General features: G+C 30.6%; 2 protein-coding genes and 1 long non-coding RNA gene across 3 annotated transcripts; 1 reads left to right on the top strand and 2 right to left on the bottom strand.

Moving 5' to 3' along the window:
* The first annotated feature begins 1,632 nt into the window (after positions 1-1,632).
* Positions 1,633-5,470, top strand: LOC110621247 (putative phosphatidylglycerol/phosphatidylinositol transfer protein DDB_G0282179). The gene is made up of 4 exons (XM_021765440.2): positions 1,633-1,857; positions 1,993-2,094; positions 3,261-3,421; positions 5,182-5,470. Exons 1-4 carry the CDS (start codon positions 1,761-1,763, stop codon positions 5,287-5,289), a joined length of 468 nt encoding a protein of 155 aa, XP_021621132.1. The 5' UTR covers positions 1,633-1,760; the 3' UTR covers positions 5,290-5,470.
* A 569-nt stretch (positions 5,471-6,039) lies between these two features.
* On the bottom strand, positions 6,040-7,757 carry LOC110621248. Its single transcript, XR_002488947.2, has 2 exons — positions 6,673-7,757; positions 6,040-6,553 (listed from the first exon to the last, which is right to left on the bottom strand). It is a non-coding gene; the product is annotated as an uncharacterized LOC110621248 (long non-coding RNA).
* A 1,500-nt stretch (positions 7,758-9,257) lies between these two features.
* Positions 9,258-13,371, bottom strand: LOC110621002. The gene is made up of 4 exons (XM_021764988.2): positions 12,483-13,371; positions 11,658-11,813; positions 10,831-11,511; positions 9,258-10,593 (listed from the first exon to the last, which is right to left on the bottom strand). The coding sequence occupies exons 1-4, from the start codon at positions 12,828-12,830 to the stop codon at positions 9,481-9,483; spliced, it is 2,298 nt and encodes a 765-aa protein (XP_021620680.1). The 5' UTR covers positions 12,831-13,371; the 3' UTR covers positions 9,258-9,480.
* Between the last annotated feature and the right edge of the window lie 5,137 nt (positions 13,372-18,508).

Consider the following 18,508-nt stretch of genomic DNA (forward strand, 5'->3'; position numbering starts at 1 on the left):
CAAAACCAACAAGCAATGGACACCTGCACGAAACCCTCTTTGTGATTAATCTTTAGTTTGCCCACCCTTGAAGAAAACTGCTAATTAACAATCCAAGGATAAGATTAGGCTGTTGGAAAATAGATTAAAAGAATCAAGGAACAAAATGCTTGCAAATAAATAGCCCTTTTTTCAATATAAGTTTATTGGGCCAATAATTGTGTGTTGACTCACAGATTTATTAGTTGGTAAAAAATACTCTCAAATATTTTAAAAAATTTATTAATAATCGTTACTTATTAAAAAAAATTTAAAATGCTATAAATATCGATAGGTTAACTAATAATTTTTTTATAAAATTAAAAATTAATTAATAAATTTTTTTAAAATATAAAAATTAAATAATAAAATATTTAACAGTTAAAATTAATAAAATAATTAATTAATTAATTAATTTTATAAAATATCAATAATATCTTAATGTATTTTTTAAAATTAACAGATTAATTAATAAATTTTATCATAATATAAATAATAAATTTCCTTGAGAGAACCGAATCGAATAGATAGATCTCTCTTGTTTTAGGTTAGATTGGGCCACATCTCTTTTAAATTCGTATTATATAAATATTTTTTTTAGTATTTATGACTTTTTTTTTCTCATTTATGAAGAATAAGAAATTAGAAGTTGAAACTGCAACTTTTCAAATTCATTGCAATATATTTTCTATCATATCAAGCCTGAAAGTACAATAGTTTATGAGGTTAAATTTAAATAAAACCACAATTTATCAAGGTTATTTACCTTGAATATCATAGTTCATTCAATATGATATTTTTCGCTTATTACTCAAAATAAGAGTATAATGTGCTGCAGAAAGGGTTCTTTTGATAATAAGAGTTGATCGGAAAAAAAACTTTTTTTTTTTGTGGTTTCTTCATTCTATTGGGAAGGGTTCTTTCTTAGCAGTGAAGTATTGTAAGTTTCAATATTTTCGATTTTTATTACATAGAGCTCCTATACTTCAATTAAATTATTAAAAACGAGTCGACATCCGCGTGTTAGGCAAATTTTAACTATATAATTATTAATTTTATTGATAAAAAATTAAAAATAAAATTTTTTATCCTTAAAATCTCTTATAAAATTCGAAATTAAAATTTTCATGTATTTATAATTTTGTTATTGCTTTTAATATGATATAAAATTTAAATATTTTTTTCATAAATAAATAAAGTTCTACTTTTACAAAAGTTAAACTTAAATACTTATTTGCTAAAATTAAAACATCTTGATAAAAATTGTTGAAATCTGCCAAGTACGTTTAAGTTTGTTTTTCCCAATTAAGCTTAATATTAACAAGGGCCTCCTAGAAATTTTGTTAAAAAATAAGGGATTTCCTTAAAAATTGTCCTTTTCGTTAAATACTCGTGAAAATAAAACAAAAACAACACAATTTTGGAATTCATCCACCTAACGTTCTCCCGCCAACTACCATTGACCAACATCATGTACTTATCTCACAACGGATCCAGGCCGTCCAATTAGTATGGACTGTCTAATCGGAAGATTCAGGTCTCATGCAGTTCCTGGGTAACGAAGCAGAGAATAATTACCCATCTCCGGTTCCTCAATTTGTATGTTTTATGGCTCGTCTATCTGATATATAAAGGACGTCCACGGAAACAATCTCAATTCAATCCCATTCTCTCTCTCAAATCAATCCGAAAAAATCCCTTAAATTGTGCGGTTTAGAAACCCTAGATCTTCGCCTGTGTACATGGAGATGATTCAGTCCAAGGCGGTTGTATCCATCTTCCTTCTATCGATTAGTCTGATCTTGCCTTTTACCCAAGCTACCGATGTCAAGTATTGCAGTAAGTCTCTTTAATAAACTCAGAGAGAGTCTTATTTTGTCATTTTTCAGTTCATCTCTCACTGATTATCGAGAAATCGTCCAAGAGAAGTTTGCAATTCTTTTTTTGTTAACATTTTTTGTTTGTTTGATGCAGATGGGAAAACTGATTATGATGTTAAGGTGAAAGGAGTGGAGATATCGCCTAATCCAGTTGTGCGAGGGAAGCCAGCTACCTTCAGCATATCTGCAACCACAGGTTGACTGTTTTGTAATGATCATTGACTTAGTTTTCTTGTGTTTTTAAAGATTATCCAGACAAGTAGGCTGGGGATAGTGTACTTGATATTGCTATATCTTATCTTAACTTGGGAATATGAAATTGGCATTCTCTTTGTGAATTAAGTGAACTGCTTGTCGTTCTTTTTGTTCTTGAAATGATTTCTTTGGTAAAGTGTTATCATATATATTTAAAAAATTTTCTAAATCGAATTCTTTATGTCTAATGAGTATAGCAACATCTGTGGCTCTTTTTTCTTTCTTTCAAACGAATGGCCATTGGACGGCCCTGCTATCTTTGGTAGACGAATTTCCTGTTGGATTTAGGTTGGGGCACAGATTCCTCATCGGGGCAGGATAAAATAGTTATCTCTATGTTTTAATTTACTTGATAGTATCTGGAACATTCATGCATATACATGGAAGTCAAGGTAAGGTTTCTTGTAAAGATGACCTGAAAAACAAGATGGTGAGAACTTGCTAGTCACTTCCTTTTTGTTGTTCTGAAAGATTGCAAGTTGTTGCTTTCTGATAATGTTAGTAAAGAAAGGTAATACCATTGTTTTGCCCAATTGTTAAAAATTATCAAGCTACTTCCCAATATATTACTCACATTGTGGATCTATATTTTAGTCAATTGCAGCATCCAAACTATTCTAACAAATAAATACAAGTTTACATGCTCATGCATTTAGGTTTTGTTTAATATAAGTAATAAAAGTTGTAATGTGATATAGTACTTATGAGAACTTATTAATCATCATTACTTTATTACTTATTTTGTACTTTTGTCACCAACACAACCTCCACCCCCTTCTGTGGACAGCCATCACAACCAGCATCACCACCCGGATGCCACAATTGCCATTTAGTTGGCACTATTACAAGCACTGCCAAAAAACCTAAATGTATAAACAAAAACTACTATAGTACATTTTGTTTTATTTATGTAACCAAACATAGTAATGCAGAACTGGTTTCAAACAAAGCTTAATGGCAAAAAAGAACTCATATAGTAGACTTCCACTAGTTTGGGATTAAGGCTTATATTTTACTATTTTACATTTATCATTCTGTTGTATTGTACCAACATTGGTGTTTTTAAGTTTTGACACTGGCTGGGTTTTGCCACTATGCTGGATGCAGGTGATGCAATCTCTGGAGGAAAACTGGTGATTGATGTTGCATACTTTGGATGGCACATCCATAGTGAGACTCATGACCTTTGCGAAGAGACATCCTGCCCTGTGTCTGATGGCGAGTTCATAGTGTCTCACTCACAAGTTTTACCAGGATTTACTCCCCCAGTAAGCCAATCCTCGTACAAAATGTTCATCTATGAAATTATTATGTCGACTGAAACTGCTGAAACATTAAAGTTTATAACTCTATTTTGGACTGAGCCAATAAATGGACACAACCTCATTTTAGAATTTCATTGAGTTGCTGCAAGTTAGGATTTGTCTTCTCATGAAAAATAATTTTACTGCAGAAAAAAATATTTCATTGATAACACTTTTCTGAGATATGATTCATTTATGATATTTGAGTGTAACACTGAAAAAGTAGTGAAGATTATTTTCTGGCACTTGAAGGACATTATTTTCTTTCAATAAAGAAATCCTTTAGATTTCTGACTGAACTAAAATCCATTATTAGTTGAATAGGAGAAAATCACACCAGAAAGGGTTGACTGTGGTGTGCTCAGTCAAATTGCAGCAACTGGCTGTAATCATGCCTCTGCCGTTAACCAATAAAGTATGCATGTCAAAAGCTGCAAAATACAGGAAATATTTTCCACTAACTAAATGGAGCAATAGTTGCTCAGATTTTTACCTTGAAATGAACTATATTTTTTATAAAGCATGGTTGATGCTTTTAGTTTATTTATTGACTTCCTGATGAATGAGCTACTTAAAGATTGCTGGTTTGATCCATGCTCACAGGGACACACACTCATGTATGGTATGAATATGATAAATAGACATGCATATATTATATGCGCATCATGTACTGGTTGATGTATAAAACTGCAATTAAAAGGTGCAATTGTTTAGCCGTTATCCAGTGCTGATGGATTTAGGCTTGGTATGCCTTGATACTGTAATCTGGTTAGGATGTGATGTAAACTGCTCAGAAGACTCTCGTAATTAGGCCTTTGTCAGCTGTATAAATTTTGAGCAAGTAATTCATGAGACCAGGAGAGAAGCATGGTTTCTCAAGAGCAAACCAAGAGAAGCTGGAGAATGTATCCCTCAAGATTGGTGGTTACCTGTCAAACATCCATTGCCAAAAAATTCTTGCCATTCTTTTTCCCTTTTTTTTACCCCTGATCAAAACAATGGTAGATGCAAATAGCTTGATTGGTTTGATGGCCTCTTTTGGCTTAGTATGCTATAGCTCACCATTGCTTTCCAAAGTCAATTGGCCAGTAGAAGATTCATCTTTGTTCGTCATTACATGACTCAATCCTCCATGAAATAGCTACCTTTCTTCATGTTGCTTGTGAGTCTTGTCTTTGATCCTCTACATGAAAGCACTGCACAATTGCTAGTTTTGCAAGTTTTATATCTTGCTTGCAATCATAGATGAACAGATGTTTCACCTATGATTATCCTCCTTCAAGAAGCATTAGTGGTCTCCTAGTTTCACACATCAACACAAATCAGAGACTTAGTTTTTGTTTTATTGATGGGCTGATCCCTGTAGACCTGCTTATCTTCCTAGTTTCCATATACTGAACACCCATATTTCTGCAAGTCTTGTTTTGTTGCTCTATATTTCTCTGGTCCATCTTTAGTTTACTACATTAGTAAGTTATTGAATATTGGTCTTCAAATAGTTGTTATAGGTCCCAAACTTTACTTGTATTAATACTTGGCAGATATATTAAATATTGTGTTCATCTGTTTTCATTTGACCTTGTTTCAACTGCAATATATGTTTCATTTGGATACTGTGGATTTTAAAATGTTTGATGCAATATAGTTTTGCTTATCTTCAAACAAAAGGAATGAATTTACTTTTATATACCTGATTCATGTCACTGTGATTATGTTTTATGCAGGGCTCATACTCCCTTAAGATGAAGATGAAAGATGGTAAAAGCCATGAACTAACTTGCATTGAATTTGACTTCAGTATTGGGTTTGCATCGCCTGTTGCAGATAGTTAAGCAGTAGAAGATCGCTGGAGTCTATTTGCTATCACCATAAAAATAGCATGTAGAAAGAAATTGTATTTTGTGTATCTTGCTACTACTTTTACTTCACTGCTACAGTATGTTGTGTAATTTGTGAATCTTAAGCATTCCTGAGACTAGGACTGATACAATGGGTACTTTTATTGATGATCCACTGTGAATGTCCATTCTGTTGCCCCTTGATATGGTATAATTTCATGATAATAACCGTCTATATGTTGATTTTGAAGTATGCTATGCATAAACCATACGGTAGTAGTGATCCTTGAATGATTAAAATGTCTGGTGTAAATACCTGTTTGCCCACTGGAATAGGATTATAAATCAGATGTAGAACTCGACGGAATATGGATTCCTGTACTTACTTGAAAGACTGCCACCCCATTTGATTAGGTTGTGCTGTGTGCTTCGATATGGAAGATTTACAGGAGGGATCTGATTTGTAGATTAATTTCCTATAGTTGCAGGTGCCAAAAAGAAATGTAGAAAATGTGCGGATTTGGACCTCTCTTTCCTTATTTGTGACAAGTATCACTTGCAGACAATTGAAGCGTAGCTCAATTAGAGTTACAACATGGAAATTAGAATTATATGTAACCATGAACATAGTTCAATATCCAAGTCCATTATATTTTAATCTAAAGTTTTTACATAGATCAGTGAAAGCCAAGAAATCTCCTCGAAGTTTATCGTAGGACACTTGATTTGGTAAACATGATTGATGTCGCAAAGGTCTCATCTATCGAGCTTATATAAAATAAAGTAAATAAATAGGTGGTAAGGGGAAAGTCCACTAGTGTTGAAAGCTGCTTTTTCATACTTGGTATTGAACCTTGACCTTGTGCACGCACCTTGTCTGCATTGATTCAGCTCAGCTCGGAGACCACTCCATTGGTTCCACTACACAAATCAAACTCTGCCTCCTCACGGTATCAAGGGCATTAATCTCTGCTGAGAAAATCACTAAGGGGGTATCTTCAGTCATTCAATTGTTTTGAAATGACAAAGCACACCCTCTTTCAGGCCTTGCCCTTCATACCTCGATAAGGCATCAAAAACTGTTGGTAAAGGGTCAGTGCACTAAAAGGGGTGGGGAGGCACAGTGGACACCACCCAAACAGAGAGCTTTTCAATCTATTACTTTTCAGCAATTAGAAACCAAAACAGAAATCTCCGTAACTGCTCATGTCCTCTTAGTCATTGCTTCCACTGATCAAATGCTTCTTCTGATCACATGCTATCCAGTTTTTTTAGTACAAAAACACAAGAAATAAAATCAATGAAGAGAAGAGTCCTGACGAAATTGAGGCTCATTCCAACTATATACGCACACTCAAACATGGTCTACTTTCTCACCTGAACTCCCCAGACAAGTTCTGCAATCAGAACCTACAAATTCCATCAGATTACATGCATGAAGATTACAAAATAAAAAAATCTCCCAGAAGCCGAACATTTCACAGATCAAAAGATAAACAACATGAATGGGAACTCCATTTTTGCAACAAGGAGAAACTTACACCTTTTACAGGGTTCAGTAACAAGCGCCTGCCGTAGATAATTTGGAGTCTCCAGTCTCCTCAGAGATAGTATTATACAGCTAACGAAGCTGAGAAGGGTACTGAAGAATATCCATCTCTTTCACATTTTGAAGAGAAATGTTCTGCTGGACGACACGACTTTATAATTCTATACACAAGAAGTTTGAGAAGTATCTGTTTTTGTTAGAGAGTTTCAAAGTTGAGTTCTACGAAAGAGATGTTTCGATGCACTTGGAATATAGGGATGAACTATGGAGGATATTGTGTGGAAGAGTGATCCCTCCAAGGCTTTTCATCAAGAGAAGGGAAGGTACATAGGGGAAGCCGATGAAGTGGTTAGCTTGCACAAGCAAGGGAAGCCAAAAAAGCTCCATTAAGTACTCTCCAATAGCCCTTGTGCTGGCTGTGGCAACAAAAGTTTCTTTGTTTGCTTCAATTGCAATGGAAGTTGCAAGGTCTTCAATGATGGAGATAGTGATGAAATGCATACTATTAGGTGCCCTGAGCGCAACGAAAATGGATTGGTTAGATGCACCATTTGCTGCTGATGAGATCAAGCCTTGTTGGCTGGCTGTTGTCGTTTCCTTCAGCTGTTTCTTGATTTTGACATGTATCAACTCCCTCTTCTTTCCTGACTTGTTATCTGAACTCTAATGTCAGTTGATCTTTTAACTTGTAGCTTATTCAATAGTTGTTGCTTGAGTTACTGGAGTTCTGTGGGATTGGAGACAATGAATTGTGTAAATTTATGTACTTTTTTAGCATAAATGGTAAAATCTCTCATCTCGAAAGTTGGCTTCGGTACCTAAAAAAATATCAATTGAATGCCATGATATTTCAGCCGTTATATGCATATAGAACCTTGTAGCCTTCCTTGAGCTTTTGATGTTCTGTAGCTAACCTCACTAAACAACAATTTATAATATATATATATATTTACATCATTTATAAGCCAAAGATTTTTTTTTTTAAAAATCCAGAATTTCATTTCAAAATAATCCCCTAATAAGCAAGAGCGGGAGAAAAAGAGAAAAAAATTCGTTTAACACATGAATAAAGGCAGAAAAATATGTGAAATAGAAAGAAGCAGACAGAAAGGAACATGACAACGCCATAAACATCAAATATAGGAAAAGGAATTAAGACAAGCGTGGTGGCTGTCATTGCTTGGGACCATAATTTAAGTGAAGAAACCCTATCTTCTACAAATAGCTAAAAGCCTGACCAAAATTAAAGACACATAGCTAATAGCCAGCCTTGAAGGATGCCCCATTTCTTACCTAATAAACCTTTGAACCAACTCGTTGAAGTGGGTCCTTGCCTCATGTGCACTTGGCTTATCTTTCCACTTAATTTTCAGCCAAATTCCAGCCATTTTTACACACTTGCGCTTGCATGGTGGACCTATCACCAACCAGGACCATCAAGTCCAGCAAATTTCCTCTTCATTATACATTAAAATCTAAAAGCTTATGTTTATGTTTTAATAATAAACTTAGTCTTACTCCACTTTTAAATCAATAAAAAAAATACCATATACAAAAACTCAATAATCAATTTCTCAATTTTAAAAAATACATAAAAATATTTTTAAAATTTAAAAAAAAATTACCACTTGTGCTTGAGGCTTGACTAAATAAAATGTTATGAGGGGATTCTTATCTTTGGAACTTCCACTTGCAGACTTTAGAAATATGTGGCCTTTTCAGAAAGGGTTGCCTTTTTTTTTTGTATGTCATTAATGCAACTGCAATTTTTGGCCAATGAATTTTGTTTGGTAATTCAATTATTTATCCATGAAAGTGACTTGGGACTATTCTGCTCATGGGGAGTAGCCCACTGCTGGTTATACCTTGAACATGCACTGCTGGGGTAGGCAAAAGCATTATATAAATTTTGGGAGGTGAAAATTTCATATATAGATAAAATGTATAATTACTTTCATAAAATAATAATAAAACGTATTATAATTCAAAAATTGACAATAAAAATATTTTAATTTATCCTTCCTAATCCTCTCTTTTTGAACAACATAATACAAGGTGTCAAATAGAGAACTTTTGATTGGAATTTGTCCTCTAAAGGAAACACCCTTTTCAAAAGTTTCTCTTTACAGCTTAAAAGAATATCTGATTCCAATCAAAATAATTGGCACATAATCAGAATCCAAAGAATATGAAACTACTCAGATTCTCACTGCAAAATCAGAAAATCAGAAAGCTGATGCAAAATGTGAACTCTGTACCAGTCTGAAAATTACAAAATCATACAAGAATTTTTTGAGAAATGTCAAAATTAAGTTATAAACATAATGAGGAGATTGGAAGGGCTGATGCAGATATTCCAGTGCTGTACAGAACATTACATCACCTACTTCAATGGAAAAATGAGGCAAAAACAAATTGGTAGATGTCAAAATGAATCATTAACAGTAACAAAGACACAGACAATGTGGCTACAGAAGAAAAATATATAGAGTTTCATTTCAACTGCAACTTAGAAAGAAACAAAACCCTTTCTCTTGCAAACTCCTCAAAAAACTGATATAGGTTCCTCTATGTTAATCCCATAAGCATAAAGACAAATTAGGCTAATCACACTTCCTAAAATTTACAGCAAGTCTCTATGCAACAACCTCTGTTATTGCAACATCATTCGATTCTGATGGTGGCGGTGATGCTGCTGCTGCACGAGTTTCTGATAAGGCTTGTAAGTGTTGGGTGTAGTGGAACTCGATCTGCAAACGGTGATGAAGTGGCGTCGAAGCAATTAGACCTTTCTTGATATCTGCCTGCAATTCCCGTATTGGAATTGCAGCCAAGAAGCTCTTTATATACTCCTTGCAAGAATCCTTTCCTTGGCAAATCACCTCGCCTTCGTCCTCAGTCTTTCCTGGCTCCTCAGGCTTGATTACTACTGTCCCTGATTCGGAGACTTCCTCCTTTGAGTTCGACTGCTGGTTCTTATGTTCCCCAGCAACTGCCACAATAGGCTGATCACCCATTATTTTCTCATCTGATGGCTGAGCAACACTTGGCAATTTGCGAATGATTGTATTTCTGTCAAATTTCAAAATATATGCCTGATTGCACCCCTCATAGAGCCTTTCTCCTAATGTGTCAATGATGTAGTAAGCTTCTGGTTCAACCTTGAGGATGAAAAAATGATCATTCCAGCTTACAATATAGACCTGAGGTTCATCACTGTTAGGATGTTCTGATCCACAGCCACTAATCTCATCCCAAATATTATCAAAGGACATGGCACCATGCAAAAAGTCAAATCTTCCCTCGTCCATGCCTTCGGGATGGAAAAATCCGATAAAGGACTTGCCAGGAACAACAGAAAGTGATCGAATTTTGGCTTGGATGATGGTTTCAAGGTCAAAGTGCTTGTCTGGGAATTGCTCCCTGTAGGTCTCATTCTCACATAGGTTCCTCCATTCCAGTGAACCTTCTCTAATCAAACTATCGAATTGGGACTTGATAGGCATAATACCATGATTGTTCTGAAACCAATCAGCAATGACAGCGACAAGTGCTGTACATGCACTCTCACCTGCTGCTCGCTCATTTCGCTGATCAATTGAAGCAAAAAAGACCTCTGTTTGAAGTTTCATGTGCCCATCACGACTTATTATTTCTTTGTGCTCCCAACTGCCTATAGCAAAATTGTCATCTCCAAAATCAGAAACTGATGATCGATTTGTGTTTGAATCCTCATCTGCTTTATGAGACTGCAAAAAAGTTGCCATCATTCAGAACTATAACTCATTCTAGTTGGTGTACGGAATTAATAATAAAAAAAGAGCAAGGAACCAATAACCACAAGAATGCCCTGAATGAATATGCAAAGGTGATCGATGAGGTTATTTTTTAAATACCATCAACTAGAATAAAAACCATAATATAGATTCTTAAAAAAAAAATTAAAAAGAAAAAAGCATAACACGTAAAACATAAGCTGATCTTACCCCAAAAACGCCAGCATCATCTGAGCTAAGCTGTCGACGATCAAAATCAATATCATCTCCACCTTCTTCTCCATATCCCTTTTTCAACAATGGCTCTCCTTTGGCCTTGGGTGACCTAAAGCTCAACTTCCTCTTCTTCCAAGGCAGTATGCTACGCTTTGAGGTTTGCAATAGAGATGGCTCAGAGGTTTGAGTTAAATCATCAATGTGTGAGCAACCCACATCTGATTTGCGATTGCTGTAGTACACCCAATCCTCATCTTCACCATTTTTCCTCATATCAGAGTAAAATGATCCTCCAGCACAATTTGCATAAGCCAGTGTTCCATAACTGAATGACTTCCTGACAGCAGAATCCTCCTTGATCTCATCTGATTCTCCTTCTTCAAAATCATCAATTGAGTCCGAGTCAAACGGATAGTTATACTCGCCTTCCTCACTTCTGGCCGAGCACCTGCCTTCGCTTCCCTCTTCCTCACGGCAAGCTTTCTTTGCTCTCCTGGTGGAAACATAATCTGTAAAAATCTTTACCTTTCTCAGACCAGCTTTAATTGCAGAAAGCTCATCCTTTTCAGTTGAAACAGTTTCTCCTGATTGAGGGGGTGATGAAACAGGAACTATCTCTCTCTGCAATGGCTCTGTAGCTTCTGGAAACCTCAGTTCCAACAAGATAAGTGATATCTGTGTGGTTAATACAAAGTTTGAATAAGTGAATTTTGGGAGAGGGAGATGTTATTGATACTCAAAAAAAAAGAAGGGGGGGGGGGGGGGGGAAGAATTTATCAGCACTTCATCTAATAGTGGAAAAAAAATTCTAATGCACATACACAAAGCATTGGCTTAGGCTCAGCTGCACCAGCAGGAAGCAAGAGAGGAAGGCTTAATTCCAACTCTTTCTGTTCAGCAGTAGAAGCATATTCAGCAAGGTTCAGCGACGCAGTACCAACAGCAGGAACCTTGTTCTTTGGACTTCCTATCGTGCTCTGAATCAGAAAGCAAACAGCTTAATTCTCCCAAAGAGGTTTGTTATTTTGTCGACACCCAACAGCAAAAGGGTACTAAGAACATAAAAACTTGAGGAACTTGTAATCAAATTATGCAAATAGAAATAAATAACAGAAATAAGAAGAATTGCAATCAAATGATGATAATAACAAAATAGCTGAAACCAAAAGCAGCAAAATCAACTAACCATGTTTCAAAAAAGATCAAAAAAGAATTGCAATCAAAGGCCTTCAAACAATCAAATCAAACACCGATCTTAAACTGTGAACAGAAAAATAAATTCTGTGTCTAACAAAATCAATTGGATGCAACAGTGAAGAAATATTATCATACAAAATCCAACTTCAAATCGCAAAGATAAAATTAAGAATCTTTCATCCAGCCAAATTGCATAAAAAATAGAATCAGCGAAAAAAAAAGTAAAAAAAAAAAATCATAACTGCAGAAGACACACTAAGCTTATCAATCACAAACCAGTTCCACCTTAACAGCAGGCAAAAAAAAAAAGATGAAGAACTAGTCACCCAAAATTTTCATCCATGAGATTCACCGGTTGCAATTCTCCCAACACCCAGAGAAAAAAGAAAGCAGGACAAAGGACAATTTTTAACAAAATTGGCAGAGAGAGAAGAAGAAAACAAACCCACATTGAAGACTGTGAAAGCGATCTCCCATGGATGAAACACATTTTCTTTCTGAGGCGATAGAGTACAAACACTCTGAAACTCCTCGTCCCACTCAACGACCCCGTTCTTCCCTCCAAAAAACTCCACTTCTTTGGTGAAATTCCTCTTCACTGTCCGCCTCAAAGAACGCAGAGCAAATTTCGGACCCTTCCATCGAACCTCAACAGTTAATTTGTCTGACCTTTTCTCCTTCTCTCCACACTCCGGCACCAGATCCCACCCCTCCATCCGCCGAACCACCAGCCTAACCTCGTACTTCCGAGGACCCGACAGCGGCCAGGGCCGCCACCTCATAATCTTCACCACCATTCCTCAAAAATCTCCCCAAAAAAAATGCACAACAACAAACCACAAAATCTCCAAATTCAAAACAATCCAAAAATCTTCAAAATTTATCTTTTCTTTGCTCCGCCTCTCTTTTCCTCCACCTTCCACACCTGTAAACGAAAAATGAAAGCGAAAACCAAATTCAATGGTTGTTTCTTGTGATTCAGTGAGAGGGAGAGAGAGAGAGAGTCTGCCGTTATTTGGGTAATGGATTTTCAAAGAAAGGGAGAGAGTTATTACTCAGGGAGGGAGAGAGAGAGAGAGAGAAATAAATAGAGTTTATCAAAGAGACAAAACAGTGCAGGCTGTTGGGTTAAAGCGTAAGAGACAAATAAGAAGTTAACTATGGTTAAGACAACAAGAACAGGAGTGGACTAGAGTTAAAAGTGGTGGTGCTGGTGCTGGTGGTGCTGGTGGTGGTGGTGGCGGTGGCGGTGGCGGTGGGGTGGGACAAGGCAGTGGAGAGGATTAGAAGACCTGGTAGGTATCCCGTGTGAAACAGCTTTCTACAAGCAATTAGTTGACTTCTCTCTATTTTTCAGTCCCTACTTGTTGGATATAATAAAACTAGGAAACGATCTATATTTGATTATTGTATTATACAAAGACATACTTAACGTTTCAATTTTAAAAATATATTAAAATATTTTTTAAATTTTAAAAGAAATTATTAATTAATTAATATTTAATTATTTTAATCACTAAATATTATAAAAGAATTTAAATTGCTTTTAATATAAAAAAATTAATTCGTCATCCGTTCTATTATTTTTTTCATTTTATTTATAATTTTTTATTAATTTTTTAATTATAAACATTTTAAATATATTAAAATTTACTAAAATATATTTTTAATACTTATTTTTTAAAAAATAAAAATTAATAAATAATTATTTTAAAAATAAAATAAGATTATAATAATTAATTTATCTATTAATATAATATAAAAAATAAAAATTAACAGTAACATAAAATAAACAAAAAATAAAAATTATGAAATGAAGTATTAAATATTTTTATAAAATTAAAAAATTAATTAATAAGTTTCTTAATAATAAAATGCTTAATAGTTAAGAGTAATAGAACAATTAATAAATTATTTAAAATATTATAAATATTGCATTATATTTTTTAAAATTAATAAGTTAAATAATAAATTTTTTTGTACCATAATAAATTTTTTATAAAATTATTATTATTTTTATTATAAAGTATATATTAGTAGTAGAATTTAAAAAATTTTTGTGATCATTTTTTCATCTTGACCAACTCAATATTAGGTAATATTTTTCTTTTTTTTTTTTTTTAAGTAAACAGTTACATTTTAACGTAACAAAAATGATTTTACGCATATTATAAACTAACAATATTTCCAAATCTTTGACCAATAAAATTTGCATTAATTATGAAATTATAAACTTAGCAAAATTGAAATAATTGCATATTTAAATAAATTTTAGTTTTGTTAATAATATTGTTGATGATTAATATTTAATTATTTTTATTATATTTTAATTATGTTATATTTTTCTTTTATAAAATATGCTACTTTAGAATAATTTGTTGCTTTTATTATTTTCTTATAATGTCAATAAAATTAAATAATAATTTATTATAAAAAATAAGGCTTCCACTTAAAAGCTTAATTTTATGGTAAGTGTATTTGAGTAAATTTAAAAAGTTTTGGTTCTATTCTCCAATTTCATATAATAAAAAAAATAAGAATTCATTTTTTCTATTAAAATAAATTAATTGAATTTATATATTTCTTTTAGTATTGATGTTTAATTATAATTATTTATAATTTTTATTTAAATGGAATTTTAACTTTTATAAAATAATATTGCCAATTGATTTAATTTTAGTTAAAAATAATGAGCATTTCATAATTTCAGAAAGTCATCAATAAAAATTATATAAATTTGACATTTTGCACCACATAATCAGAAGAATAAGGGAAAATGATAAATGGTGGGCAGGGATTAAATTATGAAATAAATTATTAATTATTAAATTATCAATGAAATATTGTAGATTTCTTTTTATTATACCTAATAAAAAAATGTTGGGGTTAGTTAGATAAAGACATGTGAGTTTAGGATGGTATTTTCCATGATGACCCATAATAGATTTCGTTTGGTAAAAGACAAAATTAAAGATTATTCTTCTGCTTAAAGTACATGCCTCCTTTCAATTTTATTTTTTTTTTTTAAAACCTTTATTTACTAGTATTTTTTTTGTTAGAAGATTGGAGCAATTACCTCATTTTTATTTTTTATAATTCAATTTAATTAATATTTAAATTTAAATTTTTAGGGTTTTAGACTACTGAATTAAAATTCTAATTATTTTTCATCCTTTTAGTGTTTAATGTGGCAACGCATATGTGATGAGATGGTTTGAATAATTCGTGCCTATTGTAGTATGAAATTCATATATATATTTTGCTTGTTAATGGAAATTGGCTATTCCCAATCAAATTATGATATACCTATACAACAATTTTCTATTAAAAGAGTCTGAAAATAATGAATTTCCTTGAAAAAAAAAACGTAAGTGTTACATTTTTTCTGAAAATGTGAAGAAAATTTCCAATTATTGCTCAAAGACATTGAATATTACCAACCAACAATCTAACATTTTTAGAAATCTCAATACTATCTTTGATGATATTCACTGTCATATTTCTAAAAGTATGGATAATAATTTTTCATTAATAGAACTGGTAGTGTGGTCAATTTCCAATTGACACTTGGTATTAGTAATATAAATTCCTCTATAAATTCAATATAAGAAAAATACAAAAATAATTATAAAATTTTCTTGATAAGTATTTAATATTTTAAATAATTAAAAACGATTGATAATTATATATTAAAAATTATATTTTACTTTTTCTAATATAAGGGTACGAAGGGTATAAAGAAATTATTTATTATCTTTTTTTCGGTTATAGTCATTATAAATTTTATGATATTTTATTTATGAAATTTTTTTACTATTGTAGGATTAATATTTAAATCTAATATTAAATCTGACTGTTATGATTTTATTTTAATAATTGTTATAATTTTATTATATTATATCAAGATTTTTATAATTGTTTATAACAGTTATTTTTTCAGTTATAAATAAATTTCATGATTTTATTATATTATATCAAAATTTTTATAACTATTTGGAACGATTATTTTTTTTGCTATAAATAATCTTTATTTAATAAAAAGTTAATATACAATTTACAACCGAAGCCTAATAATATTACAAACAGACGTTACCTATAAGAATTTTTTTTCCTTGGTTTCTCATCACAATTTTTTGAGAGTAGATTTTATCGCAAATTCTTTTTTTTTTATTTCGTTTAAATGTGTTAATTTTTAGAAAATTATATTTTTAAAAATAATAATTTAATTAAATTAAATTTTTCATTAACGAATTTTTTTTATTTTTTAAAAAATTTTAAAAAAATATTAATCAAATAAAAATAATATTCCCACTTTTTAAAAAAAATTTAAGTTTTTTAATCAAATTACCCAACTAAACAAGATTAACCAACATAATAAATGAAAAATATTAATCTTTTATTATGTTAATCAAAAATTTATTTTTTTATTAAAATTAGCTTTTCGTAATGAATTTAATTTTTATCTTCTTCTCGTTATTTATATTCTTAATTATAAATTAAATAAAGGTGTATATCCGTTTAATTTATTTTAACATGTGTTTTATATGATTAGTATGTGTTTTATACTATTAGTTTGTGATGAAATTTTTTAACACAAATTATTTCAAGGCAAACCCTTACTTAGTTATCAGTCAAGATTAAGACAATGCATGTCATAGGAAATTGAAATAACAAATATTTTTTATAAGTTGTTTTGTCCAAATTTTTCAAAAGATTAATGAACATGAATTATTTTTTAATTTCACCTTTATTTCTACTAATCATAATAACTATTTTACATTTTGTTAAAAATATGTCATTATTTTTATTTTTCTCTTAGTTATTCCACTTTTTAGGAATAAATTAATTAAGAGATTTCAGTAATTAAGTAAAATACATAGTAATTTAGTGAAGGAGGACTCCATTTCCAGATTATTTAATTATTTTTTAGCTTCTGTCTATTTGTTAAAAAAATTGTATTTAGAATTTTTTAAAAATATTTTTTATAGAAAATATTTTTCATCGAAATAACATAATTCTTATTTTAGTTTTAAAATATAAAATAATTAAAATTTTAATAAAATTTATAAAGTGTAGAAAATGATTTTCTCCTACAATGATCTAAATTTTTTAAAATTAAATGAATATTTTTTTAGTGTTTCAAATGATAAAAAAATATAAAAATATTTTAAAAATATTTTCGGTAAAATACACGTAGCTTTTTTCATGTAAAATATTAAACCTGTATATATGGTGATCATTAATTTTTAATTTCAATTAAATTATTAATTACTTAACTTTTTAGAGTAAATTACCTGGTATTCAAGTACTAATTATACAATAAAGCTTAAGAGAATAAATTATTAATATTATAGTAAAAAAATAATAATTTTAATTTTAAATCATAAATTATCACCGTAAAATAATATCATGAAATAAAAGTTTAATAAGTTGATATGTGATTTCATCTATTAAAAAGAATATTCAAATATTGTTACGTTGTATTTTTTTTACTAAAATTCATCCCCTTTTAAATAAAGTTTTTTAAAAAATTATTTTCAGAAAATAAAATTTAATAAATATCTATTACACTTATAATCACGGAATCTTTTATTTATTAATTAATATCAGTAAATTTTTAAAAAATTTTGATAATCAAATTTATTTATTTACGGGATGAAAATTAAGTGTATCAACTATTTTTATATAATCATTATGAATTATAAATAATTTATTATATTCGTTTATTTTAATGACTGCCTATCAAAATCAATTTAATCACACAATTTTTTTAATTAACCAATCACTATCTTTACTCTATTTAAGTCATATTAAAAAATATAAAATATCATTAAGAGTTAAAAATAAATGATTCAATGATAAAAAATATAAAATATCAATATTTATAATAAAATAAATATTTAAAAAATATATTTACCTTTACTTAATATCTTAATTTATTGTGAATTTGGAGTTTTTAAATTATCCTTTTTTCGAATTATCCTTAATTAAATAAATCCTAATGGCAAATGAATTGACAAGTTGCCAATAGAAGATAACACCTATTTTTAATTTTTATGAATAATATAATATATAGCCATAGCCCCACCACTAAATAAAGAGCCAGGTTTCACATTCAGCTATGTCTTTAACCCTTGTATTTATATTTAGAAGCTTATTGCAAAAACTTTGCAATTAATTAACTGCTGATTTTATTTAATCAAATCAATAAGAAAGTTTCAATTTTTTATAAAAAGTAAAATTTTAAAAAAAATCTCAAATGACCCAATAAACATCTAGCAATGAGTCAGAATTTCAATGGAATCATCCCTTCCCCTTTATTTAGTATAAATAATTTTAAGAAAATAATTTAAATAAATTTTTATAAAATTATTTAAATTAAAAAAATATTTTTTTATTTAAAAAATTATAAAAAAAATAATTTAATTAAATTTTTATAAAATTTTGGATTTCTTAAAATTGTTACTGATTGATA

Source organism: Manihot esculenta, chromosome 8 (genome assembly GCF_001659605.2).
Source record: "Manihot esculenta cultivar AM560-2 chromosome 8, M.esculenta_v8, whole genome shotgun sequence".
In the NCBI taxonomy this organism is placed as follows: domain Eukaryota; kingdom Viridiplantae; phylum Streptophyta; class Magnoliopsida; order Malpighiales; family Euphorbiaceae; genus Manihot; species Manihot esculenta.

What these genes read in the sequence shown, in the direction of transcription:
- LOC110621002 (XM_021764988.2), bottom strand. Translation starts at nt 12,830, where the DNA reads ATGGTGGTGAAGATTATGAGGTGGCGGCCCTGGCCGCTGTCGGGTCCT. An exon ending in TCGCTTTCACAGTCTTCAAT is followed by an intron (nt 11,814 to 12,482) that starts GTGGGTTTGTTT and finishes TTTCTGATTCAG; the next exon opens with AGCACGATAGGAAGTCCAAA. An exon ending in ATGATGCTGGCGTTTTTGGG is followed by an intron (nt 10,594 to 10,830) that starts GTAAGATCAGCT and finishes ACTTTTTTGCAG; the next exon opens with TCTCATAAAGCAGATGAGGA.
- LOC110621247 (XM_021765440.2), top strand. Translation starts at nt 1,761, where the DNA reads ATGGAGATGATTCAGTCCAAGGCGGTTGTATCCATCTTCCTTCTATCG. An exon ending in CAGCATATCTGCAACCACAG is followed by an intron (nt 2,095 to 3,260) that starts GTTGACTGTTTT and finishes TGCTGGATGCAG; the next exon opens with GTGATGCAATCTCTGGAGGA. An exon ending in TACCAGGATTTACTCCCCCA is followed by an intron (nt 3,422 to 5,181) that starts GTAAGCCAATCC and finishes TGTTTTATGCAG; the next exon opens with GGCTCATACTCCCTTAAGAT.